This window comes from Ranitomeya variabilis, chromosome 1 (genome assembly GCF_051348905.1).
Source record: "Ranitomeya variabilis isolate aRanVar5 chromosome 1, aRanVar5.hap1, whole genome shotgun sequence".
NCBI lineage: Eukaryota > Metazoa > Chordata > Amphibia > Anura > Dendrobatidae > Ranitomeya > Ranitomeya variabilis.
The window spans coordinates 102918707-102945299 of record NC_135232.1 but is presented as its reverse complement, the minus strand read 5'-3'; the positions used below and the strand labels follow the sequence as shown (position 1 = coordinate 102945299).

General features: G+C 44.8%; 1 protein-coding gene across 3 annotated transcripts in view; it reads left to right on the top strand.

Moving 5' to 3' along the window:
• The window catches only part of SCAMP1 (secretory carrier membrane protein 1), a 48386-nt gene that overhangs the window by 2180 nt on the left and 19613 nt on the right, over positions 1–26593 (top strand). For all 3 annotated transcript variants that reach the window (XR_013221470.1, XM_077287029.1, XM_077287039.1), the window contains exons 2-5: positions 13400–13477; positions 13903–14004; positions 17486–17597; positions 21527–21655. Coding sequence is in view for 2 of the 3 variants with exons in the window: in XM_077287029.1 (XP_077143144.1) it covers positions 13400–13477; positions 13903–14004; positions 17486–17597; positions 21527–21655 (421 nt within the window). In the remaining variant the exon portion in view is untranslated. The remainder of the gene's footprint in view (positions 1–13399; positions 13478–13902; positions 14005–17485; positions 17598–21526; positions 21656–26593) is intronic.

The following is a 26593-nucleotide window of genomic DNA, read 5'->3' as shown; positions in this document are numbered from 1 at the left end:
TTGGGGAGCAGAAGGATCGGGTCTGTGACCTCAATGGTAGCTCTTTTTGTTTTCAGGTGAGATGAGCCGCTGTTGGAGCAGTCTGGAAGAAGGTTTTTTCTCTCCTTTTTCCCAGTGAAAATACATAAACATTTAGCAGAGCCAGCGCTCAAGTGTATGGTGGAGTCAGAGGAGCGACCTGTCCAGAGCTGCGATCACGTGGATGGCCAGCTCTAGACAGATCTTGTTAGATAAGAGGGGGTCCCGCTATCCACTGGTCACCAGTGCCTCTACTGATGCTACGTACAGCACCTTTCCATCACCATCTTGTGCCTGAGGGAGTGTGAGACCCCTGCTACGAGATCGGTGGGGGTCCTGGTGATAACACATGATCTAACAGTTATAACCTGGGATAAAGAGACTATCTTATAAAAAAACCCATTGTACAGACCTATATAGGGCCGGGTTGCTCCCCTAGAACTGTGCTCCGCACCATTACAGACTCTGAGTACGATGACGCATATGATGGGCTCTGTGTGAGATCGGAGGCGCAGTAAGGCCCGGTGCACCACTACTCCATACACCTCGCAGCTGTGGTCGGCCGTGTGGATGGGCCATTAGTCAGGATATTACTTGTAGTAAAGGATAGGGCCAGTGATCCAGCTGTATAATAATCCGTCTCACCATTACTATGTTTGTATATTGATATGTGGCCGGCCGTAGTGCGCTGGTTGGGCCATTTCATTAGTGCGGAGCCTCTAGTATTGGGTTACATGCCGGTCTGGTGTCACATTATTAATGAGGCGCTGCAGGTTGTGTTCAGCTTTCATTCATCCATCGTGGTCTCAGGATACATTTCTTGTGCTTGCCCTGTGTTTGGTGGGTGTAATCTGCTGACTGCCGCTCTTGTAGTCTTCTGGTATTCTGGGCCTCCTGTAATCCCTGACGTCCCGACTACCGTGTGTGATGCTCAGCTCGCACTCTTTGTAGGATTATTTCTGTTTTCCCTTTAATGTTTGGTACCTTGCATTAGTGATAATGATGACATGCAGATTTTGCATTTCCTGCTGTTTGCACATCCTGGCTGTTCTATCGACCATTGTCTGGTATTTCAGATAATGGGATCCTATGTACAATTAGGACAGACCGCAGCACTCATCAGTCCGACAGTAACGGGACATACCGCAGCACTCATCAGTCTGACAGTAATGGGACATACCGCGGCACTCATTAGTCTGACTGTAACGGGACATACTGCAGCACTCATCAGTCCGACAGTAACGGGACATACCGCTGCACTCATCCGTCTGACAGTAATGGGACATACCGCGGCACTCATTAGTCTGACTGTAACGGGACATTCCGCAGCACTCATCCATCTGACAGTAACGGGATATACCGCAGCACTCATCAGTCCGACAGTAACGGGACATACCGCAGCACCATCAGTCCGACAGTAACGGGACATACCGCAGCACTCATCAGTCTGACAGTAACGGGACATACTGCGGCACTCGTCCGTCTGACAGTAACGGGACATACCGCAGCACTCATCAGTCCGACAGTAACGGGACATACCGCAGCATTCGTCCATCTGACAGTAACGGGACATACTGCGGCACTCGTCCGTCTGACAGTAACGGGACATACCGCAGCACTCGTCCATCTGACAGTAACGGGACATACCGCAGCACTCGTCCATCTGACAGTAACGGGACATACCGCAGCACTCATCCATCTGACATAACAGGACAGACCGCAGCACTCATCAGTCCGACAGTAACGGGACATACTGCGGCACTCATCAGGCTGCTTTATCATACTTGTTACAGTAACGGCACATACTTGTGGCAGAGGGCTAATACGCAGAGACTTGACCTTTTTTACATAGTCCTTCAGTCTTGACATCCCTCACATACAGGCCATTGATGTGATAAAGAAGATAAAATGGTGCCGGACATTGTCTTATCTTTTTGTATAAAGGCTTTATCATGTGCTTCCATTGCTGAGAGATACAGAATAGTCTGGGTCTGTGGGACTAATGGGTGTCATGAATCTGATGCCATCCTGTTGGTATATTTTACTGCACTGACTGGATATACAAATTAGGCTACTTTCACACTAGCGTCGTGCACTGCACGTCGCTATGCGTCGTTTTGGAGAAAAAACGCATCCTGCAAAAGTGCTTGCAGGATGCGTTTTTTCTCCATAGACTTTTATTAACGACGCAGTGCGACGCATTGCCACACGTCGCAACCGTCGTGCGACAGTTGCGTCGGACCGTCGCCACCAAAAAACGTTGCTTGTAACGTTTTTTGGTGCGTCGTTCCCGTCTTTTCCGACCGCACATGCGCGGCCGGAACTCCGCCCCCGCCTCCCCGCACCTCACAATGGGGCAGCGGATGCGTTGAAAAACAGCATCCGCTGCCCCCGTTGTGCGGCGCTTCCACAGCTAGCGTCGGTGCACTGCAACGTCGCATAGCGACGTGCAGCGCACGACGCTAGTGTGAAAGTAGCCTTAAAGGGAACCTGACATCAGATTCATACTGCCTAAACCCCACGCCTCATGAATGAGAGACCGGGTGTAAGATTACAGCCAGGTATGTTGTACTGTGTAATGCTGCAGCTTTTCAGAGAAGATATAGATTGAAGAGCCGGGGACAAAGGCCTCGATTCATCAAGACCGGTGATTTCCTTGTTGGTTTTGATGAGCGGGCATTGTGGAGTAAGGCTACGTTCACATTTGCGGTGTGCGCCGCAGCGTCGGGCGCCGCAGCGTCGCCGCATGCGTCATGCGCCCCTATATTTAACATGGGGGCGCATGGACATGCGTCGCACTTGCGTTTTGCGCCGCATGCGTCCCTGCGGCGCCCGCGTCTGGGCGCAGAGGACGCAGCAAGTTGCATTTTTGCTCCGTCAAAAAACAATGAAAAAAAGGACGCATGCGGCGCAAAACGCAGCGTTGTGCATGCGTTTTGCTGCGTTTTGGTTTGCGTTGTGCGTTGCGGCGCCGACGCTGCGGCGCACAACGCAAATGTGAACGTACCGTAAGACACTCCTGATTCAAGAAAAAGTGCACACCTCTTTATGAATCACGAGCGCCTCACAAAAAATCTTATTCCAGTCCCTGACTGGAGTAAGATTTCTGGCTTAAGGGAGGCCAGAGCTCATCATGACTTAAACGAGCTGTGGCGTCACGCCCTCACCGTGGAGCTGGGAGAAACTGGCGTGAAATTGACAAAAGTAAAAACATTTTGGCACAACTCTCAGATGTCAAAGTTTAGTGACTTTTTAAAGCAATTTATGACAGAATTCTGTCTGAATAGTTTTGATGAATTGGACACTTTGTGTGTCCGCTGACTAGTCCAGTGTGGTCACTGGCAGCTTGTCTCCGCCACAATCACTGTGACTGACAGCTTGCTCTCTGTGTACACACATAGGAAGAGAACTTTTGGGCAGCCGCCGGGGATCGCATTGCCCTAGCAGGTCTTTCCCTATAGTCCCTGGCCGGCTCTCGAGCTTTATCTTCCCTGAAAGGCTGTAATGGCGCACCCAGTATCTAATGCTACCCTGAGGACAGGTTCCCTTTTAAAGGGGTACTCTGGGCTTATGGTATTATGACATATGCTTAGGTAAACTCATCAATATCAGATCCATACAGATCCCAGCACCTGTGTCCATAAACTGTTATGGTGGTGGTTGGGTGTAATCATTGGATGACTCTGCACAGCCCCATTCAATGTGCAGCATATGATGCCAGATAACAGCTGTTCTGCAGCACCTGGCAGCGGCTGCTACACTGAATGTGGCTGTGCAGTGCCTTCCATTCTATGTGCCAGAGCTGCTAAAAGCTGATCGTGGAGGTGCCTGGTGTCGGACCCCCACTGATCTGATATTGATGAGCTATTCCTAAGAATAGGTCTATACCATCTGTCTACAGAATATTTTTAACAACGTTGCATTTAAATCAGTATTAAAAAGGTTTCAGTCAGAGCGATGCGTCATTTGATGTTTCTCTGACACGTCGCAGCCAGTCACAGGCGTCGGGACTTCTGTGACTGGGGAATGGCGACGTCATGGCACTGATCACTATAGTGGTCTGCACTGAATCCGGGGGGGATGACAGCAGGTGACGAACTAAATAAACATTTTGTCATTTTCATCCCATTCATGATTCCTCAAGATTTTCTATTTGGTGAAGTTGGAAAACCCCTTTAAGTCTAGGCCATCAGTGTGTATTTGGGGAAATTCCTGTTAAGGTTCACACGTTCAGTATTTGGTCAGTATTTCACCTCATTATTTTACCTCAGTATTTGGAGCCAAAACCAGGAGTGGGTGATAAATACAGAAGTGGTGCTTATGTTTCTATTATACTTTTCCTCTGATTGTTTCACTCCTGGTTTTGGCTTACAAATACTGAGGTAAAATACTGACCAAATACTGAATGTGTGAATGTGGGCTAAAGGACAGTCTGTTACCAGTGTGCAGGATCCAATTTTCATCCATTTTTGGTGCTTGTTTTTATCTTCAGTGTTGTGTTTTTCTCGTATGCAAAAAATAAATCCAGCTTCTTGTTGCAATAATGCCCGGTCCATATGATGCAATTGTACCGAGATTTAAGAGCACTTGCTCCGTGTGAACATGGCCTAAAATGTAAAAAAAAAAAAACGCCCTCAGATGACACTTTTTCTTGCAATGTATAATGGACATAATGATTTGAGGCCCTGTCACCAGGCTATATGATGGAAGTATTCTTCACGACTGGCTGGATGTGTCCGTATATCCGCTCACCATGGTGCCCAGTGACCTCGCTGTGACATTTCACTTTTCACAATATTTATGATCATCTTCTTGTGCCATTTTGAAGAATTTACCTTAAAAATTGTCAAAGAATACCACAAAATCAAAAAAGTAGCTTAAAGCAATAGATGATGGATTTGCGGCCTTTATTTCTACAAACAGCAGCGCATCTGATGTGATGAGCAGCAATGTGCAGACAGCAGTGTGCGGGGGCTGTGTGGTTTTCTACAGAAGACAACCATGTTTCCTAATCCAGGACAACCCACACTTTACACATACACAAAGTGTATGAGATTTCAGAAATCTCATGCACATAGCTTGTTTTTTTTTTCCCTGCATATACCCTAACTCTGAAGCCCCTGTAAGATTATTTATTCGAGCAGAATGATGCAGGGGCAGTTTTTAGGTGGAATAGACTCCTGTCCACATTGAGGTAACTTTAATGGCAGGGCTGCTGTAGTGACGCTACTGATCGTCCATGATGGCAGAATCACCAGCAGCGGGTGATATTCTCCAGGAATGGATGCCTCTTATCTGCTTCTTATCATATGAGAACGTTCTTGTGCCGGAATATTTTATCTCTGCAGCTATAAGTTTTAGAAAGCGAATTCCTCTGAAGTCGTATGGCCGTGGAGTTACAGAAACTCTGCTTTCACCAGTCTGAACCTCATTTGCACTCTATAGAGGTCGCTGTAATTATTGTGATTTCTGGCCAGTTGCAGGTCGTCCCTCAGATCAGTCAGAAATAAGTCACATAATGTATTTACGCAGTTACTTATTATCTGGTGAAACTTTCACACCGGGATCAATTTGTTGGAATTTGTTCTTACTCGGGGTTTTTCCAGGATTATTTTTGTTCCCTGACTTGGTATCATAGTAAAGTAAGCGCTACTCTGCAACAGCAGGTCCAGAGCTGCCTCTCTGCCATTGTTCCAGTCTTTGTTTACAGGCTGCAGTGGTGACATCACGACTACAGTGCACGTGACCACTGCAGCCAATCATTGGGCTCAATAGTCTCTTGCTGACTACCTCAGCATCGCCGCTGTGCTCAGAGATGGGCAGCAGTGGGCATGTGTGCAGTGTAGTCGTGATGCCTCCGCTTCAGCCATGTGAACAAATAACCAGAGTCAGTGGTGGAGCCGTAGCACTGGAGCTGAGGGGAAGGTGGGCATAACTTATTTTATCATATACTGGGCAAGCCATGGGACAAAAATAATCATGGAAAACCCCTTTAAGGCTATGTGCACACGTTCAGGAATGGCTGCAGAATTTTCCTGAACAAAACTGGACTTTTTCTGCAGGAAATCCGCATGCGTTTTTTGCACGTGTTTTTTTTGCATATTTTTCACGTTTTTTTCCGGAGCTTCCCAATGCAATAATATAGCGGCAAAAACGCGAAAAATCCGCAAAATTAATGAACATGCTGCTTTTTTTTACCGCGATGCGTTTTTTTCGCAAAAAATGCGGCATGTGCACAAAAATTGCGGAATGCATTGAAATGATGGGATGCTTAATGTAAGCGTTTTTGTTTTTTTTTAGCAGAAAACGGCCGAAAAAACCTGAACGTGAACATAGCCTAAACTGTAAGTGTTGCCTGGATGCATTGGAAGTCACATGATATTTGCGTTAACCCAAAAGTCTCTGGAGCCCTAGCCCCTGAATGCTTCTCCGCGCTGTGCACTTATCACAAGGGCCTGAATGTAGCGCTAAGCCTTGCATCCTAGTGCTGCCTGATTTTTTTTTTTTTTTTTTTTTTCATCTACCCATAGGCTTGCATTGATGATTTTTACCTTTGTATCGGATCAGTATTGGACATGTGTCTGTGATTTTGCACGGACCACTTGGTCCAAGGAAAAATTAGGTATGTGAACAGCCCCATAGACGATCACGGGTACAAGTGATATCTGTCAAACACATGGATAGCAGTCGTATGAGAAAAACTGATGTCTGACTGAGCCCATATGGGAGATCCATCATCATTTCATGAAGAAAACTAGGATTTAATAAAAATAAACCGCACAGGAGAGGTAACAGACTCTCTTTAAAGGGCTATGCCCATGGCATATAGCAGCCAAGAAAACTTGGGTCAGGCATCCCTTTCTTAAGACCAGATCAGGTAGAGTTTGTACAAATGTATCAGATATGTATGGTACATCCTATATTAAATGGATTGTCCAGGCATATAATGTAAGTTCAATGGGTGTCCGTCACTTTCCACCCGTCAGCTATGGCTCTTGTGGTGGCCGGATGTAAACATTGCGCAGAGCTTGTTGTTCTGGTCATAAACCTCTTAGGCCCAGACAACCGCTTTAATGATGATAATGGAAATAGCCTTTTCGAATAAGTGAACAATTTTTGTATTTGATAACTTCAGTATAAAAAAAAAAATCAGTATCTGATTATAAATGCTTGTGACTGTAATCTGTACTGATGTTGTATACCGCTCTGCTCTGTAATAATACTTAGGGCAGCACGTGAAGACTGTTGAGGCTGCAGTCTTCCTGCCCAGTCTCTCGTGATGTCATTCGATTACCTTGTTGTGATGATGGTGACCTCATTAAACAAACGTAATGTATTTTATTTGGTTTCATGTTATCTACCAACACAAAGTAGCAAGTGTTCATGAAGTGTGATGGAAAATATAAATGGTTTTCTAAATATTTAAAAAAATATAAATCTGAACACTGCTTTACTTTATTCTACAACTTTATCCTTGACCTGTCTGGTGTGTTCCTTGGTTTTCGTGATTCTGTCTGATCCCTCATATTCTCACACAAACCTCTGAGGCCTTCACAGAACAGCTGTAATTATGCTGAGAATACATGGACTCAATTTAATAATTATGTGACTTCTGGAGGCAATTGTTCATTTTATTTCGGCGTATCAGACTACAGGGGACTGAAAACAAGTGCAGATTTATATTTTTAAAACGATTACAAAACCGTGGTTTCCGTTATACTTCACAAGTACTTTCTACTTTGTGTTGTTATAGCACACACAATCTCAATACAATAAATTTAAGTTTGTGGGTGTAGTGTGGAAAATTTCACAGGTTGTCAATACTTTTTCAAAGCACTGTCTATGAGGTAAAGTAAGATGTGCAGGGGCGGATCTGCTGTGATTGAGAAAGAAATAGAAATACAGTGGGATTGTGACTAACGCCTTATCCCATAATGATAATTACTGACTACTCGACCGACCAAGCAGGAACTAGTTATTAGTCCACAATAGTGTTTGATGGGGATTTTTTTTTTCTATTAAAATATATTCCAAACCTTAAAAAACCCTGAGCTGACAACCCTGTAATATGGAGAATTGTGGGCTTGTTGTGTGTGGACCGTCAGTAACCGGTTATTAGTAATCCAATACTAAGACGCTCGTTATGCTGAGCCGCTCTAAGTGTCTTCTTAAAGGGGCAGCAGCTTCTCTGGTTTTCTGTGCCTGTGATATATGCAGGACAGTGCATTTAAAAGAAATATATCAGAAAATGACCTATTGTTTAAATCTGGCTTTTGTTTTAAATATTGCGTAAACATTTTTGACATTTTGTTTTCCTTTCATATCATAATCTGTATAAAAAAAAAAAATAGAAATGTTACCATTTTCTCCCTAGTCACTGAGCCTTTTTATGACTGATGTCCTGTAAGGTTTTTTTTTTTTTTTTTTTTTTCTGGAAATCTACATGTACATTAGCAGCAATGGACTAACTCAAACCCATCTTTTGTATTATAGCATCTAATGAGCGTGTACAGAGGTCATTTTGAAGGGCCAGCTGCGACTTCACTTACTTTGAATGGTGGATCTTGTTATCAGCTGTGTATAGAGGTGTTACATACAATGGTAATCCTGCCTAACTGGGCTACCCGCCAGACTCCAATTTAAAGCTGTCAGGTGGCCCAAATAGCATTGAGACACCCACCGATGGCTCAAAACGATGCTTCAACAAAGAGAGATTCGGCGCTCCTGCACTAGCGGCCAGACAGAGGGTGTAGGGACCATAGATGCTTCACCCAGCTCTGTGCTTCTGCTTGCTGGTGTGTCAGAGCGGTGTCAGCGTGTGTGCACACGGCGTCTGTATCAGGTGGATTCCACCTGAAAAAGCGCTGACTCCATGTTCCGTCATTTTCAACTTTTATCCACTTCAGGCTTCCAAAGCCGTCAAGTGGTTAAAAAAAAAAATTGGTTCTTCTCTTGGAAACAGCAACTATTTTATATTTAAGATTTAAAAAAAAAAACAAACTCAGGTGGCGAAAGCCACAAAAGAGACGTCACGTCAGGAAGGCGGTTAGCAAAAAATACTGCTAGTGGATTCTTGATGTGTCTTCTGTTTCAAAAATGATGCGGGTACACCAACTTCTACAAGGCCATGTTCACACATTCAGTATTTGGGGAGTTTTTTACCTCCGTATTTGTAAGTCAAAACCAGGAGTGGGTGATAAATGCAGAAGTGGTGACGTGTTTCTATTGTACTTTTCCTGATTGTTCCACTCCTGATTTTGGCTTACGAATACTGAGGTAAAAATCAAAGGGAAAGTATAATTGAAACACGTCAGCATTTCTGTATTATTCACTCCTGGTTTTGGCTTACAAATACTGAGGTAACAAACTCGCCAAATACTGAACGTGTGCACGTGGTCTAAGATGTGCGAACCCTTAGGAGCAACTCATTGGGGTTTCGGGAGCCGACCTCCATTGATTTGCAGGTCGTCTGACATCATAGAGAAGTAACTTAAGGGAAGCAGCACTGGGTGCCGCCTGTATGGAGGTGATCCAACAGGTATTAACAATCAGCATATCCAGTGACCTGAACCTTTTATTAACCCTCGTGATGATTCAGCTCTCAAGCATTGAGAAAAGCTCGCCTAAACAGAAACATCACATGGGTTAATAATGGGTTCATGTCTCACACCGTGCACATCATATCAAAAACTCATACTAAATATACTTAAATAGCCATAACTTGCCTTTTTTTCCTTTTGTTATACAATTGGATGTCAATATTTTTTCATGGCTACCTTCAGTCATGCTTTATTTTTATTTTATTTTTTTGTCTGACTGGAATTTCCATGATTTTTTTTTTTTTCTTTTTTTTAATTTCTCGAATCACAAATGGATATTTATATGTAGTTTTTTTTGTCTCACACTTTGGACGGGTTTTTTTTTTTCTTTTTAATGTTTCCTGTGCAAAAGTTTTATATATGGAGAAATACCTGAGTAAAAACCACCATATTTAGAGCAAAATGTAAAAAAAAAGAAAGAAAAAGCAATAAAACAAAAAAAGCTACAAAAAAGTTTTATTGCTTGATTTTTCTATTCTCTACTACAAGTTGGTGTCTTGCCACAGTTATTCTGCTGCTGCTGCAAAAAAAAACTCTGGAAAATGCAGCAAAAAACATGGTGTGTGTCATTGCACCTGAAATTTTCAGTGCTGATGTCACCTGGCATGATGCTCTGCGCCCGGCCGCGGGGTGCCAGTCATCTCCCTGTGCTGGCTCTGGCTGGGTGCTGCCAGAGTACAGCGGCTGTCTGATGGTGCCTGTGGACGGCCAGTATACAGGACCATGGGAGTGCAAATGTCTCAGCCGCCCTCAGGAGGGGATGTCCTGGAAGGTGACGAGACCCCTGGAGCTCTGGTGCAGGAATCCTTGGTAAGTTAGAGTTTTGGGAGCTCTGGAAACTCGAGAAAAGTGGGGTCTTGAAGTAAGTGAAAGCCCAGTGATGCCCGGTGTAACTATACGACTGCTATAATCTGGATATTATTTTGTGTGTACCATCGCCAATCATGTGTATCACATTGCTCCTACAACTCTCAGGTATCAGGATTAGTTTAGCTTTTCTGTTCCAGCCGATGGCCGCTTACTTAGTCTGTCTTGCCTTATGCCAGGCTTCTTTGACATTGACAGCAGGTAGCGTTACTCCATCACCTGAAAATATGTGCTGGGTGTAAGGGGGTCCGCTGCCCCTATAGGTGCCAGGCACAGCACTTCATAGAAGCCTGCGTGGAAATGTGAGCTTGTCCAGGTGAGACATGAGACAGCCAAGGAACGTATGTGGAAAATGGCAGCTGGCCAGGGAGCCTTAGTGCGCGACGTGCTGGCCCTGCTGTAGGGCTACACAACAAGGCCCGGCTCTGTAAACCTGAAATCCTGTCATTTTATAACAAGCCAATATCAGGTGGCCATCTCCATCCCTTCATTCCTAATCTTGGTGGTGTTATTTCTTCCTCCCCAGTTCTTTTTGACTCAATTAATTTCGGTTTAATGTTTACATCCAGCAACTGCTGGCACTGATAGCAGCTGATCAGAGGGGATGTCGGATCCCACAGATCTGATATTGATGACCTACAAGTCATTGATATTATATAACCAGAGAACACTTTTTAAAATGTATTCATTACTTATAGATCTTCCAGTAAAGTATACTTTGGGGAACATTTTTAGTTCTGTAAGAGAGCAGCATTATGTGGGGCAGAGACCCTGAATCCAGTGCCACGTATTGGGCTGTGTGCTGTAGTTTTAGTACAATCAGTGTTTGACTTCAGGACTAGGTGTCCCGTGCAGGTCTGTCATGCTCCACTGATTGGCAACTTGCTGACAGTGCACATTGTACACCGGAAGCAGCCAATCAGAGGAGTGGGCGGGGTTATACAGAACTCGGCAGTGTTACCACTGATACATCTACAGCAGAGAAAACGGATTTTATTCAAGCTGCATCAAGCAGCCCAGTAAGTGACACATCGCTGGAATCCGGGTCTCAGCCCCTACATCGTGCAACGGTCAAATTGCATAGCTGACCGATTTCCTTTAAGGCTATGTTTACGTGTTGCGTTTTTGCTGCTTTGTATTTCTGCAGGCAACACCTGTTCAGAGAAGCTGCTACAAAAAAACAGGGTTTACTGCTTATCTTTTTCTGCTTTTTTTTTTTGCTGCATTTTTAGAAAGAAAAAAAAAATCATGATGCAACTTCCTTAAGGGTTTTGCACCCAAAACGCAGCAAAACCTGATACCTGTATTTTTTGCAGCATTTTTACATTTACTCATTGCTTTCTATAGGTGAAAAAACACACTGAAAGAGGTGATATGCTGCTGTTTTCCAAATCAGTCAGGAAAAAAAAAATCTGTGTGCATGAGACTTCTGAGATCTCATAGGCTTTGCTGGTTCTGTAAAACGCAACTTAAAAGTTGCATTAAAAAGCAGCAAAAAAAGCATCATGTAAACATAGCCTTATAGTATGCAGACGCATAACTGCTGGACAAAGGCCAAGAGGGCGTCTTCTGGATTCCGTCTGGCCATAGGTTCTCTTGAAAGGAATCCGATCAGCACATCTATACATACAGTAATATTGGTTGTGTAGAAGCCATATGCAAATTTACGTGGAAGTGCAGTGGGGGCGTGTCAATCTGAATGCACTGACACGCCTCCGTGCACTTACACTCTGATTTGCATGTGTCTTGTACACTAGATTTCTCATGACTTTCTACAATAAAGGTATCCTTATTATAGGGTGACAATCGCCGATACAGCCATGCCACGACTTCCATATCTAAAAACTTGCAGACAGGTTCCCTTTAAAGAGCTTTCCGCAGTGTAGTGTATACGGGGTCTGGCAGATTATATTCGGGAGGATCCGAGTCAGGCGGATTGCCTTTTCTGTGCAGTATTTTTATTCCTCAGGCGATGAGCCGCAGTGAGTGCCGTCTGGCAGCGACTTTCTCCAGTCTCCCATCTGAAAACACACTAACCTTCAGACAAGCCGAATGTGTATGGGGGAGATGGCTGATGGCTGTATGAGCGCTCGGCCGTGAAGGTGATCGCCGGCCTTAGGACTTCACCCATAGGTGTCTGTGGGTAGTGTCATATTTCTGTTATGTGGGGCTATGTGCACTTTCAGGAGATACATTTTGGATTATTTGTTTTGCTATTTTGTCTCAGTACACTGATCTTTCATGGAAGTGATTTGTTTTCTCCTGTGACGATGCCCATAATTGGCACATCTTATAATAAATTCCAAAACAAGCAACTTTGCAGTTAGTTTGCCCTGTTTCCCCAAACCTGTCTTTTATTTCATTCTTTATTGCTCTTTGCATGACAGACTGGCCACTCCCAAGTTCTTGGAGTGGTAGCCGAACATACGCAGTGTTTACAAGCTCTTTGGTGATGAGCCTGTAAGCACTGCACTGAGGCTGGCCGGATAGACGCAGCCCACTGTTGGCTCCTATTTCTGGTCAGCGACCCTGTCCCTGCGCTTCCGACACTGCAGAGAAGACGCTGCCTCATATATACCTGAATCTGAGTGCACAGCAGCGATGATCAGCGTCTGAACTGTCTGTCAGGAGCTCTCCATATCTCTAGCAATGAGGAGGCGGGGAGCAGAACATGGGCCATCACTTTTAAGGTGATCCTTGCTTCACTTTTTACTTGCACTGGGAGCTGCTATTCAGTAGAATCAAAATTCCTGAATCCTCTCTTTCCTGATGATTTGGCTGGGTCTGATCCCCGGATCGGTAGCCGGAGCAAATTCTGGAGAATAAGTTTATGGCTTCTTGTTGTGACATGCTTTGTTTTGTTTTGCCAAGTTTGACATAGTGTAAATAAAGTATCACATGTTTATTTCCTACAGGATCCATCAGTCACACAGGTAACCAGAAATGCGCCCCCTGGGTTAGAAGAATATAATCCCTTCTCAGATTCCAAAACTGTAAGTATTTCCCTCGCTATTGAATAATTGTAGAATATATTATATTTGGACTTTAGAAAAAAAAAAAAATTCTTATAATCCATATTCGTAGATGTCCTGTATATAAATGTTATGGCAATAGAGAGGGAATTTCAGAATAATACTAATCCTTGTGGGGAGCAGTTGTAAACAGTTTCTGGCTCTGGAGGAGCGCTCCCGTCCAGCATTACGCAGGCGCCGCATTGATGTGACTAGGCATGGTGGCTCCGCAGGGAAATGAAGCCCTTGATGCCAGCCTGCACAGTGGGAACCCCCAGGTGATTAGGAGAGAAGACTGGAAAGCAATCCTCTTATGACAGAATATAGATTTTAGTTCGTCATTGTAAGTTTTCTGTTTTTTTTTGTTTTTTTTACTCTACTAATTTGTCTTTTTTTTTCTTCTTCAGCCGCAACCAGCAAAAGTGAAAATGCCGACTACAGCTCCGAGCACACAGCCGGCTATAATGAAGCCAACAGAGGAGCCTCCTGCATACACACAGATTGCAAAGGTAGTATGTGGCCTAATGATGGAGGGAATGTCAGCGTAGGAGTGTTACCTGCAGAGTCTGCTCCTGCTTAGTAAATAATGCTGAAAGAGCAGATGTCCATGAATCTTTGCAGTCTTTTTTTTGAGGAGCAAATGGGATAATGTCATAAACAGATCCATTACATAACTGCTGCAGTGGGACCCTATTGATTATTGTGGGGGCCTTCTAGGCTTTATGGCTCTGCTTTTAGAACAGAGAAAGAGGGCATGATACAAAACTTTTCTTTTCCATTCCCAAAACTGGCACATAACAAAACCCAGGCGGACCCTGCCACTATCATTGGGGCCCCCTGCTTTTGCTGGCATCCATTATGGTTATGCATCATAGCCGTATTGGACATTTAATCAGTTTATAGTCTCCTCCAAATGGAACAGATAAGTTGAGTGTCAGATCATAAGTCAGCAGCCCGAAATTACTGAGTGATGTCAGTACAGCACACGTGGTCCTGGTGCAGTGTGCCAATGGGCACTGAGGATTCCTGCACTGGCAGCCTAGAATGAGAGTTCATCCACAACCATAAGTGAACCTGAGATAAGGAAACCGTGCACATTGGGCTAGACGAAGGTTGGTTGATCCTACCGAGATCAGTGTGATCCGCTGACTGTGTATGGGGGCGTCCTCACTATAACTGGCAGATGATGTAGGGAGAAAAGGATCTTGCACATTAACTTTCTAATAGCTGACCCTTTTCTTTAAGGGGAATCTGTCACCCCCAAAATCGAGGGTGAGGTAAGCCCACCAGCATCAGGGGCTTATCTACAGCATTCTGTAATGCTATAGATAAGCCCCCGATGTATCCTAAAAGATGAGAAAAAAGGTTAGATTATACTCACCTGGGGGGCCGTCCGATCCTATGGGCGTCGCGGTCTGGGGTCTCCCATCTTCTTACGATGACGTCCTCTTCTGGTCTTCAGGCTGCGGTCAGAGAGGCCCGGTGCCTGCACACTGCAGTACTTTGCTCTGCCCTCAACAGGGCAGACAAAGTACGTCTGTGCCAGAACCGCAGCGTGAAGACAAGAAGAGGACGTCATCTGATGAAGATAGGAGGCGCCGGACTGGACCAGCCGAGGGAACGCCCCTGGGTGAGTATAATCTAACCTCTTTTTCTCATCTTTTAGGATACATCGGGGGCATTACAGAATGCTGTAGATAAGCCCCTGATGCCGGTGGGCTTACCTCACCCTCGATTTTGGGGGCGACAGATTCCCTTTAAGAGATAAACCAAGTGCTCCTATCTATGGTGAAGTCGATGAAGATGGCCATCAGCAGAACCATTGTTTGTCTGACACCTAAAATGTGAATGGGGGGCTTTACTTTTGTCCTGTCCAAATGGGAATTCAGTTTTGTGCATGAGAGTGTACTTGTGGGACAAATTTGAAACCATGCAGCTGACTAAATAGCCATGAACGACACCTGCCCGAGGCATTGTGGCAACTTCAGGGCGGCACCATATTTTGAATACAGCAAATAATTTTACACTTGCTAAACTTGTTGCTGCCAGTCGCCAGCCAACACTGACACTGTTGCACAGACTGCTGTACTGGGTCCATAGTGTGTGAGCTTGTGCTCCACCCTGTGCACAGACTGCTGTACTGGGTCCATAGTGTGTGAGCTTGTCCTCCACCCTGTGCACAGACTGCTGTATGGCGTCCATTGTCTGTGAGCTTGTCCTCCACCCTGTGACAGACTGCTGTATGGGGTCCATTGTCTGTGAGCTTGTCCTCCACCCTGTGCACAGTTTGCTGTATGGGGTACATTGTCTGTGAGCTTGTCCTCCACCCTGTGCACAGACTGCTGTATGGGGTCCGTAGTCTGTGAGCTTGTCCTCCACCCTGTGTACAGACTGCTGTATCGGGTCCATAGTCTGTGAGTTTGTCCTCCACCCTGTGCACAGTTTGCTGTATGGGGTCCGTAGTCTGAGCTTGTCCTTCGCTCTGTGCACAGTTTGCTGTATGGGGTCCGTAGTCTGTGAGCTTGTCCACCCTGTGTGCACAGACTGCTGTAATGGGGTCCGTAGTCTGTGAGCTTGTCCACCCTGTGTACACAGACTGCTGTAGGGGGTCCGTACTCTGTGAGCTTGTCCTTCGCTCTGTGCACAGTTTGCTGTATGGGGTCCATAGTCTGTGGGCTTGTCCACCCTGTGTGCACAGACTGCTGTATGGGGTCAGTAGTCTGTGAGCTTGTCCTCCCTGTGTGCACAGACTGCTGTATGGGGTCCGTAGTCTGTGAGCTTGTCCTCCCTGTGTGCACAGACTGCTGTATGGGGTCCATTGTCTGTGAGCTTGTCCTCCACCCTGTGCACAGACTGCTGTATCGGGTCCATAGTCTGTGAGCTTGTCCTCCACCCTGTGCACAGTTTGCTGTATGGGGTCCGTAGTCTGTGAGCTTGTCCTCCACCCTTTGCACAGTTTGCTGTATGGGGTCCGTAGTCTGTGAGCTTGTCCTCCACCCTGTGCACAGACTGCTGTATCGGGTCCATAGTCTGTGAGTTTGTCCTCCACCCTGTGCACAGTTTGCTGTATGGGGTCCGTAGTCTGAGCTTGTCCTTCGCTCTGTGCACAGTTTGCTGTACGGGGTCCGTAGTCTGTGAGCTTGTCCTCCACCCTTTGCACAGTTTGCTGTATGGGGTCCGTAGTCTGTGAGCTTGTCCTCCACCCTGTGCACAGACTGCTGTATCGGGTCCATAGTCTGTGAGTTTGTCCTCCACCCTGTGCACAGTTTGCTGTATGGGGTCCGTAGTCTGAGCTTGTCCTTCGCTCTGTGCACAGTTTGCTGTACGGGGTCCGTAGTCTGTGAGCTTGTCCACCCTGTGTGCACAGACTGCTGTATGGGGTCTGTAGTCTGTGAGCTTGTCCACCCTGTGTGCACAGACTGCTGTAGGGGGTCCGTACTCTGTGAGCTTGTCCTTCGCTCTGTGCACAGTTTGCTGTATGGGGTCCATAGTCTGTGGGCTTGTCCACCCTGTGTGCACAGACTGCTGTATGGGGTCCGTAGTCTGTGGGCTTGTCCACCCTGTGTGCACAGACTGCTGTATGGGGTCCGTAGTCTGTGAGCTTGTCCTCCCTGTGTGCACAGACTGCTGTAGGGGGTCCGTAGTCTGTGAGCTTGTCCTCTGTTCTGTGCACATTTTCTAAAATCTCTACATGCTGTGTAACGGAAAATACAACTTCTGTCATGTTTGCCTAAAATAATGGCTAAATGTAAAATCCTACTTTATTCCATAATTCCTATTGCCTCTTTTGGGTCTAATTCTACTGCCACGTGACCCCCACTATTCGGGTCCATACCCTGAAGTCTGTAGATGCCAGAATGGTGGCATTAAAATCTCTGGTTGTCATGTTTCATTAGTACAGTGTGATTTCAGGAGCTCTTTGGTAAATGATTATGGAAATCCTTTTAAGAGCAACTTAATATTTTATGTCTTAAATTCTCTTCTCTTAAGGAACATGCTATAACCCAGGCCGAGCTTCTGAAGCGCCAGGAAGAACTGGAAAGGAAAGCAGCAGAACTAGACCGCAGGGAGCGGGAGATTCAGAGCCTGAACCAACCAGGAGGCGAGTACAACAATTAGTTGTCCATTCCCATCACCAGTTAAAGGGCTTGTTCTGGATCAAAAAAATGTAGCTGCTTTCTTGCAAAAATGGTGCCACACTTATCTGTGGGTTGTGTCTGGTATTGCATGTAACCTCCTTTCTATTCATTGAAGCAATACTTCATTGCGGGACCCAGCCCCTGTACTAGTGAGGCACAATCTCTCAGAGAGCAGCCATGTTTCCCTAATCCCAAACAAGCCTTTTACATCTTTTATGACTGCTGATTGTACATAACCGGTCTCTGAAGAAAAAGTAATGATTTCACTTTGCCAGGAGAGTTATGAGAATTTAGCTAGAAAGGTGCAGTCAGTTCAATAATCTTATAGACTAGCTTATTAAAACCACTGACAGAATAAGTGAACAGCATTATTTTGTGATAGTGGTGCCAATCAAGGGGGGTGGACATTAAGCATAAAGTGAACTCGTATGCCCCAATTCATCAAGACTGGTGTGTTTTAGTCAGAGGCGCCCGATTCATTAACATATATCAAGACTGACCGTCACCTCCAAGTATAGACTAGGTGTGAACAGGTGCTTACTAGTGATGAGTGAATATACTCGTTGCTCGAGATTTCTCGAGCATGCTTGGGGGGTCCTCTGAGTATTTTTTAGTGCTCGTAGTTTTAGTTTTTCTTGCCGCAGCTGAATGATTTACATCTGTTAGCCAGCATAGGTACAGGTGGGAATTCCCTAGCAACCAGGCAACCCCCACATGTACTTATGCTGATGTAAATCATTCAGCTGCGGCAAGAAAAACTAAAACTCCGAGCACTAAAAAATACTCGGAGGATCCCCGAGCATGCTCGAGAAATCTCTAGTAACGAGTCTATTCGCTCATCACTAGTGCTTAACTAAAGTCACCAACTCATATACAATCAAACAAATAAAGCAGCACACTGTAGCGCCATAGCATGAAAATATGAAGTCTGAAAATTGAATCGCATTACTGCACTAGAAAATATGAAAAATTGAGAATACTTAGGGCATAAATTGGCCAGAGAGCACTCCGCCCCTCAACCTCAGGCATTTTTAATTACAGCAGGATCCTACCTTCCCACAGAGATGTAGACTTTAGTCGGAGAGGATTCACATTAGGCAGGTCCTGGCAACGAGAGTCGCCTTATCGTGGCTGCCGGGTACACATGAATTGGCATATTTATGCGCTAAGTATTTGCAATTTTTCATATTTTCTAGTGCAGTAATTCAATTCATATTTCATGTTTGCATGCTATAGCGCTACAGAATGCTACTTTATTTGTTTAGTTGATTCATTAACAGGCCCACACCTCTTAATAAGTCGGAAGCATCTCTCAAGAGTCATGCAAATAGCCACAAATCTTATACAAGTCAGGGACTAGAGTAAGGCTGCTTTCACACATCAGGTTTTTTGTTTCAGGCACAATCCGGCAAATCTGGAAAAAAACGGATCCGTTTTTTTTTTACACGACTGCTCCGTTTTTTCCCATAGAGTTGTATTAGCGCCGGATTGTGCCTGAAGGACATGCGTTTCATCCGTTTTGTGCTGGATCCGTCCCTTCAGGCTTTTTTGCCGGACACAAAAAACCTGCAACGTTTTTTCTGTCCAGCGAAAAAGCCTGAAGGGACTTTTCCGTCAATAAACGCATCAAACGGATGTGTGAATGAACGATTCCGGCTACCGAATCCGTTTTTACACATTGGGCATGCCCAGAAGCTATGATTTTGAATCTGGTATGGGGAAAATCATCTCTCACTCTCACTCTCACACATGCGCAGTGAAGAATGCCGGATCCGCGCTCTCTCTCTCTCATACATGCGCAGTAAAGAATGCCGGATCCGCATAAAAAACGGATCCGGTTCATCAGTTTTTCACTCCGGTTCATCAGTTTTTCACACCGGATCCGTTTTTTAGCAAATTTGCCGGATTTGGCCTGAAACCAAAAGCCTGATGTGTGAAAGCAGCCTAAGGTTTCTGGCATAACACACGCCACAGCTCAATACTAATTAGATAAGCTATGGTGTCACTAACCAGCTTGAGCCACTTTGTCTGAGCTAAGCGAAACTGACGTGAAAACACCAAAAGTTGCATATTTTTTGCTAACTGCAGCTATGAAAAGAAGAAAAAATTTTGCACAATATAATTTACAACATAATTCTGGCTTATTCATTTTGATGAATCTGGGCCATAGTCCTTATAGTTTGTCTTGGAAGGAATAAAATGGTCAAGTGGAATGATCTGAGCAACTTTAACTATGTTATTCTGTAGAGAACTGGGTCAGAAAATCTCCAAAACATCAGATTTGTGGCACAGTGTTAGTACCTACCGAAAGTGATCAAAATGACCTGGTCATGGGTGCCCAAGGCTTACTGATGTGTGAGGGCATTGAAGGATGACCCATCTCGTGGAATCCAGATAAAGACTTCGACAATTTGTTAGTTTTATGTCAGAAAGCTGTCAGATGAGCAAAAAGTTTTGCCTCACCTTTGTCTGGTGTCCACCTAGGCACTCCTTCACAGCTTCACCAAGAAATGCTGAATTCCTCAACCATCGGTCAAACACCAACATCCTGGGTGCCTCTTGTGATTACTAGTCCTCGGTGACATTGTGGCGCACTGCATGTCAAGATGTTGTGTTTGGCTTACTCAGTAGACCTCACATGATGTCAGGACATTGCAAGAGCCTAGTAAACACAAGAGAAGCCCAAGATGCCAGCATTCAAATGCCATCTGAGGATGCCCGCACTGTGCTGATCCAGCTGCCACACGGTACTGATGTAGATGTCAGACCAGGGTCCTGCAAATCTTTTTTTGCTTTTACCTGTAGAGTGTCAGAGGGCCCATGCTGGACCCGGACTGCCATCTAAAGCATCTACTAATGGGCACATGAACATCTGAACTGAATCATGGAGCAAAAGAAGGCTGCGCCCTGGGTCTGTCGAATTATGTTTCCTTGTAAATCCTATGAATGGTCTGGTCTGTGTACTTTCTTACCTGAGGAAGAGATATCACGAGGCTGTATTATGGGAAGAAAGCAATGTGATCACATGGGCAATGTGCTGCTGGAAAACACATTTGATCTTGGCATTCATGTGGATGTTAACTTGACTTGTGACACCTACATAAACATTGTTGCAAACCCAAATACATTCCCTCAATATAAAGCGTTCAAGATGAACAAATTCCAGAATTCTCAGTCCTCTTGATAATCTGTGGGATTGGCTGGAGTATGAAGTCCTACCCAGGAAGGCTGCATCTCACACACAAAGGATCTGCTGCTAATGTTTTGGTGACAGGTAGAACCAGACACCTTCATAGATCTTATGAGTCCGTTCCTCGATGGGTCACAGCTGTTTGACATCATGATGCTGACTTGCCTGATATTAGGCAGGTGTTTATAATGTAGTGGCTGATCATTGCAGAGATACCTTGTCTTATCACCATTCTCATCTATTCCAGTATGGCACAGACCCAGAGTTGGTATCGTTCATCTTCTTTTCTATTATAATAGGAGATGTACTTGATACCTGTCAATCATTGACTCACCTTGAAAGGTGGGTGGAAATGAGACTTAACACGCTCTCCTCCCGATGTGAAAGAGAGCGGCGCTGAAATATCCAATGACTCTGCACTACCACACTCGGCCAGTAAACAAAAATGGCCTCCCGGGTCTCTCCCCAAAAAACTGAGTTGCTATAGATCCGATTTAAGCTTTAATCTCCCCAGCAATCAGATAAATAGATGGATCGAGATATATTCTATTTATTTCCTAGGTTCACCGTGTAATTGCACAAAGCTTCTAGTTTAGTCCATGGTTCGGACATTGGCCATTTTCATGATCACATTAATCGCTTTGCAGCTTTATTTATTATCAAATAACATCTTGTTTGTTCCCGTATCTTTTTATATCTCAGGAAGAAGGAACAATTGGCCTCCCCTACCGTCAAATTTTCCTGTTGGTCCATGTTTTTACCAAGATTTCTCGGTGGATATTCCTGTGGAATTTCAGAAAACTGTAAAGATTATGTACTATCTATGGATGTGTAAGTGCTGTGTTCACAAGATACGGACGCCCGCTAGCATGTCTCCTGCAAACAATAGACAATGTCTTTCTAAAGTAAGAACTCCGGCTGAGAGCCCCCTGATATATTGTTATAAGCGGAATCATTCTTGTTAGTGGCAGCAGATCTGAAAATAGAGCAGCGCACCGAGGGGAATATCAGATACTATCGGCTTCCAGATTAGGAAGAAAACACTTTGTCATTTCCCGCTGTTCCTTTTCATTTTGTAAATTCTAAGATACAGTAACAAACCATGAGCGGCTGTAGCATCAGGCTTATCGGCCCTTGGAAATTCATTAAGACTAAGCCTTATCCCTCCCACGACCATCAGTCAGGTGAGACTTGAGAAGCCACCATACACAATAGACTGTTGGCCACTCCTGCTGATATTGGCGCGTTTGGCTGACTTTAGGCCTCTAGATTCTGTCTCAAATTTCTGCTATAGATTCTCTGGAAAATTGGTGTCTTCGCTTTCTCTCCCTTTTTTGCCCTTTGTGAATATTATGTCACTATGTTGAGGACAATGAGTGTTTAGAGTCAGATTCAGGTCACAGTTGTGAAAGAGGATTTCCACCCAAGCCATCTCATGATGTTATGGCATATTTTATGACATATTTATTATTTTTAACATAATATTATCGGAAGAGGTCCAACCACTGAAACCAAGACAGGTTGTGTAAATTGCTATTGATCCCGTCCTCCCCCAAAAAAACCTTATTTAATGATAACCACTAGATAATCTTATAAATTTTTGATACTTTTTTATGTGAAAAATTGATGAAAACCCCCTGATGTTCTCTGAATCCTTTACATATTCCGTGTGTAAGCTTAAAGTCCTGAACACTCGCAGCACGCACTATTCTCTTCCATACTTTCAATGAGTCTCGCCCATTCCACTCTAGGTGTACACACAAAATTGGATCCCGTGCGGATCATCTGTATTGCATCCGATTATTATGGATACACTGCCATTATTAACATAGGAAACTGTGTTTAATTATATATACCGGTACATAATTGCATAAAAATGAATATCTCACAGATGTATCAAACAATGACCGTACAGATGAAAAGTCTGTTTTTTTTTCTGAATTTTCGCATGCTCTTGTGAACTCTGCCATACACAGAGGAGAGTCTAGCAGCGGCTGTGTATGTACAGTATATAAGAATTTGTGTATCGCCGTCATTTCTTTGGTAGATCAAACAAAACATTCCAGTTCCTGAATTGGAGTCCTGAAAGAAGAAGCCGGACGATGTATTTTGCTCTTCTGTTGAGGTGCTGTTGCCTCCGGAACCCAGATTATGGTGCAAGGAAAGGAGGGAAAATGGGGAAGGAGAAAGATGTATCTACTTTTTTATTTATTTATTTTTTAACAAAGGAAGCTTCACAATATATACAGTGTGTATGTGTGTATATATATTTGGCATTCTGTACTAGATACATTTTCCCCATTTTCCTTACCTTACTATCCTTGCTACTCACCCCATGACCAAGTTGGACATTACTGTCAGTGTAGGGGTAAGCTGATTTTCCCCTTTTTGTATTTGAGGCACTGTGAGCCATTTATAACATTTTATGGAGGAATCTTGATGGAACAGATGGTTTGCATAAGACACTCATTCTAACCGTGCTGCCTTTACTGCGTAGCATTCTATTTTTGGACCTTTTCCTTGTGATTTAGTGATGGCTATATAAAAAAAGGCCTCATTGGCATACATGGATTTTGCACATCTTGAACTTTTGTCAAAGCAAATGCACAGTATGTATTAAAAATAAATGTCTGACCCAAGTGGTACAGGAAAGATATATATCTTGGTACAGTGTTAGCCAGTGGATAAAAAAAAATTTAGAATTGAGAGTCCTCAGTGGTTGATACCTTTTAATGGCTAACTGAAAAGATGGTAACAAATTGCAAGCTTTCCAGACTACACAGGTCTCTTCATCAGGCATAGACTAAAATAAATTCTGAAGAATCACTTATTTATACACATTACAGCACAGAAAAATGCCCAACTGGGGTCTGTATGTAGGGGAGACAGGGCAGAAACTGAGAACAAGGATGAACTCTCATCGCCATACAATAAGAGAAAAAAGAATGGATCTACCTGTGGCAGTACATTTTTGTCTCCCTGATCATAGCATTATGGACATGAAATTACTTGTATTAAAAGGTAACTTCAAAGGGTTATGTGAATATAAGCTGATGACTACCTTTGACACTCTCAGTGCAGGAATGAATGTGTCGCAGGGATTTACCGTATTTTCCGGCGTACAAGACGACTTTTTAACCCCTGAAAATCTTCTTAAAAGTCGGGGGTCGTCTTGTACGCCGGGAATCGCCTTGTACGCCGGGTGTATATGGGGGGGGGGGGGGAAGTGGTCCTGATGACGACGAGGGGGCGACTCACAGGAAAGTGAGTATCCCCCATTACCTTATCATAGCGCTGCAGCGTGGGGTCTCTGTGCTGGGAGCGGCGGCTGCTGTGCTGTGGTGCGGCGGCTCCTCTTCTGCAGTGTGGGGCCTCTGGTGCTGTGGGGCGGTGGCGGCGGCGGCGTATCTTCATGCAGTCGGGGCTCCTCCGGCATCTCAGCCTGGAAGCCCCGCCGGCAACTCCATCGGTACAATGCGCTGGCCTCCGGGAAAATGGCCGCTGCTTAGATTCAGATCTCGTGTCCCGAGATTTCGGGACGAGATCTGAATCTGAGCATGCGCAGCCCCCAGCGGCCGGGCCACCGCATCGCACCTATTGAGCTGCCTCCGGGAAAATGGCCGCTGCTCAGATTCAGATCTCGTCTCCCGAGATCTCGGGACGAGATCTGAATCTGAGCAGCGGCCATTTTCCCGGAGGCCACCTGACCGCATTGTACCGATGGAGTTGCCGGCGGGGCTTCCAGTCTTTGAGATGCCGCAGGAGCCCCGACTGCATGAAGATACGCCGCCGCCACCGCCCCACAGCACCAGAGGCCCCACACTGCAGAAGAGGAGCCGCCACAGCACAGCAGCCACCGCTCCCAGCACAGAGACCCCACGCTGCAGCGCTATGATAAGGTAATGGGGGATACTCACTTTCCTGTGAGACGCCCCCTCGTCCTCATCAGGATCACTCCCCCCCCCCAAAAGGCACATATTCACCGGTCCTATAAGACGACATACGGTGTATAAGAAGACCCCCAACTTTTAAGAAGATTTTATTTTTTAACTGGTAAAGTTGGGGGGTCATCTTATACGCCCAGTCGTCTTATACGCCGGAAAATACGGTATGTATTTTTACATCAATTAAGGCTACTTTCACACTAGCGTTAACTGCAAACCGTCTCAAAACGTCTTTTTTGCCAAAAAAACGGATGCGTCAAAAAAGTGAAAAACGGTGACAAACGTATGTAACGCATACAGCATTTTGACGGATCCGTCGCAAATCCGCTAAACGTTTCCGTCGAAAATACTGGATGCGTTGCATACGTTGCATCCGTTTTTACCATCCGTTGCATCCGTTTTTCCGACGGATCCGTTTTTAAAATGGGAGGCTCCCAAATTTGATTGGCTACTGGAAAATATGGAAAACTATATAGTTTACTGTTTTTACAGCCCATCTTTGAGGGTTTTAGTTTTGTGGCAGCGATGGAAGGTGTTCTTGGGAGGATTGCTAGTTTGGTTACCGACGTTATCTTTGAGACCAATCGCCTGGATATCATAGTGCGGGAGAAGGAGGCGGCAGCGGAAAGGCGTAGGATGCTTCTGCAGCAACGGAGACGGAGACGACTGTGGATTCATCCGATTAATCAACTACGGATGACCCGGGGTGTCCAGTCCACTCTGTACCTGGAGTTGCGGCACAATCCACACAAATTCTATAACTACGTGCGGATGAGGATGGAAAATTTTGACTTTTTGCTTGCAAAAATGGAGGCTGTCATCCGAAGGCAGGACACAAGGATGAGGCTTGCCATCACACCGGCGGAGCGGCTGATGGTGACCCTGCGGTAAGCCTCTTTTTTTTTTATGTCATTGCACATATTTAATGTTATATTACATGCTGCAGACAATACTGCGCTGGCATAATGCGCACTATTTTCTGCAGCATGTAATTTTGGTTTTCTTTGAGGACATTCCACTGCTTTTTTTTAAATGTTATTGCTGAGATTGAATGCTCTATAACAGACTGCAGAAAATACTGCGCTGAAATATTGTGTTGCATTTTCTGCAGTTTTTTTTTTGTTTTTTTTTGGGTGGTTTGTTGACATGCAACTGCTTGTTTTTCTGTCATTGCTCATATTTAATGTTATATTACATGCTGCAGACAATACTGCGCTGACATACTGCGCACTATTTTCTGCAGCATGTAATTTTGGTTTTCTTTGCGGACATTCCACTGTTTTTTTACACCGGTTTCATGCAGGTTTTATTGTGTGTCCCGTCCTTAAAAAAAATTTCACAGTGCCATTTATTGAAACTTGTTGGTCTGTGCAATTTTTTCTAACATTTTTTTATTTTTTTTTTTAAAGTTTCCTAGCTACGGGTGAATCGATGACTTCGCTCCATTACCAATTCCGGCTGGGCATTTCAACTATTTCAGAAATAGTGAAGGACACATGTCGGGCTGTTTGGACCACTTTACAGCCAGAGTATATGCCCCAACCATCCATGGAAATCTGGTTGCGAAGTGCAGAACAGTTTCAGGAAATTTGCAATTTCCCAAATTGTGTGGGTGCAGTTGACGGGAAACACATACGGATTGCGAAACCGGCAGGAACAGGATCGGAGTACTATAATTACAAGAAGTATTTCTCCATCGTTCTTATGGCTATTGCAGACGCCAACTGCAAGTTCCTTGCCGTGGACATAGGAGCGTATGGACGGTCCAACGATTCGCAAGTTTTTAAAAACTCTCCAATGGGTCGTTGCCTTTATGGAGAGACCT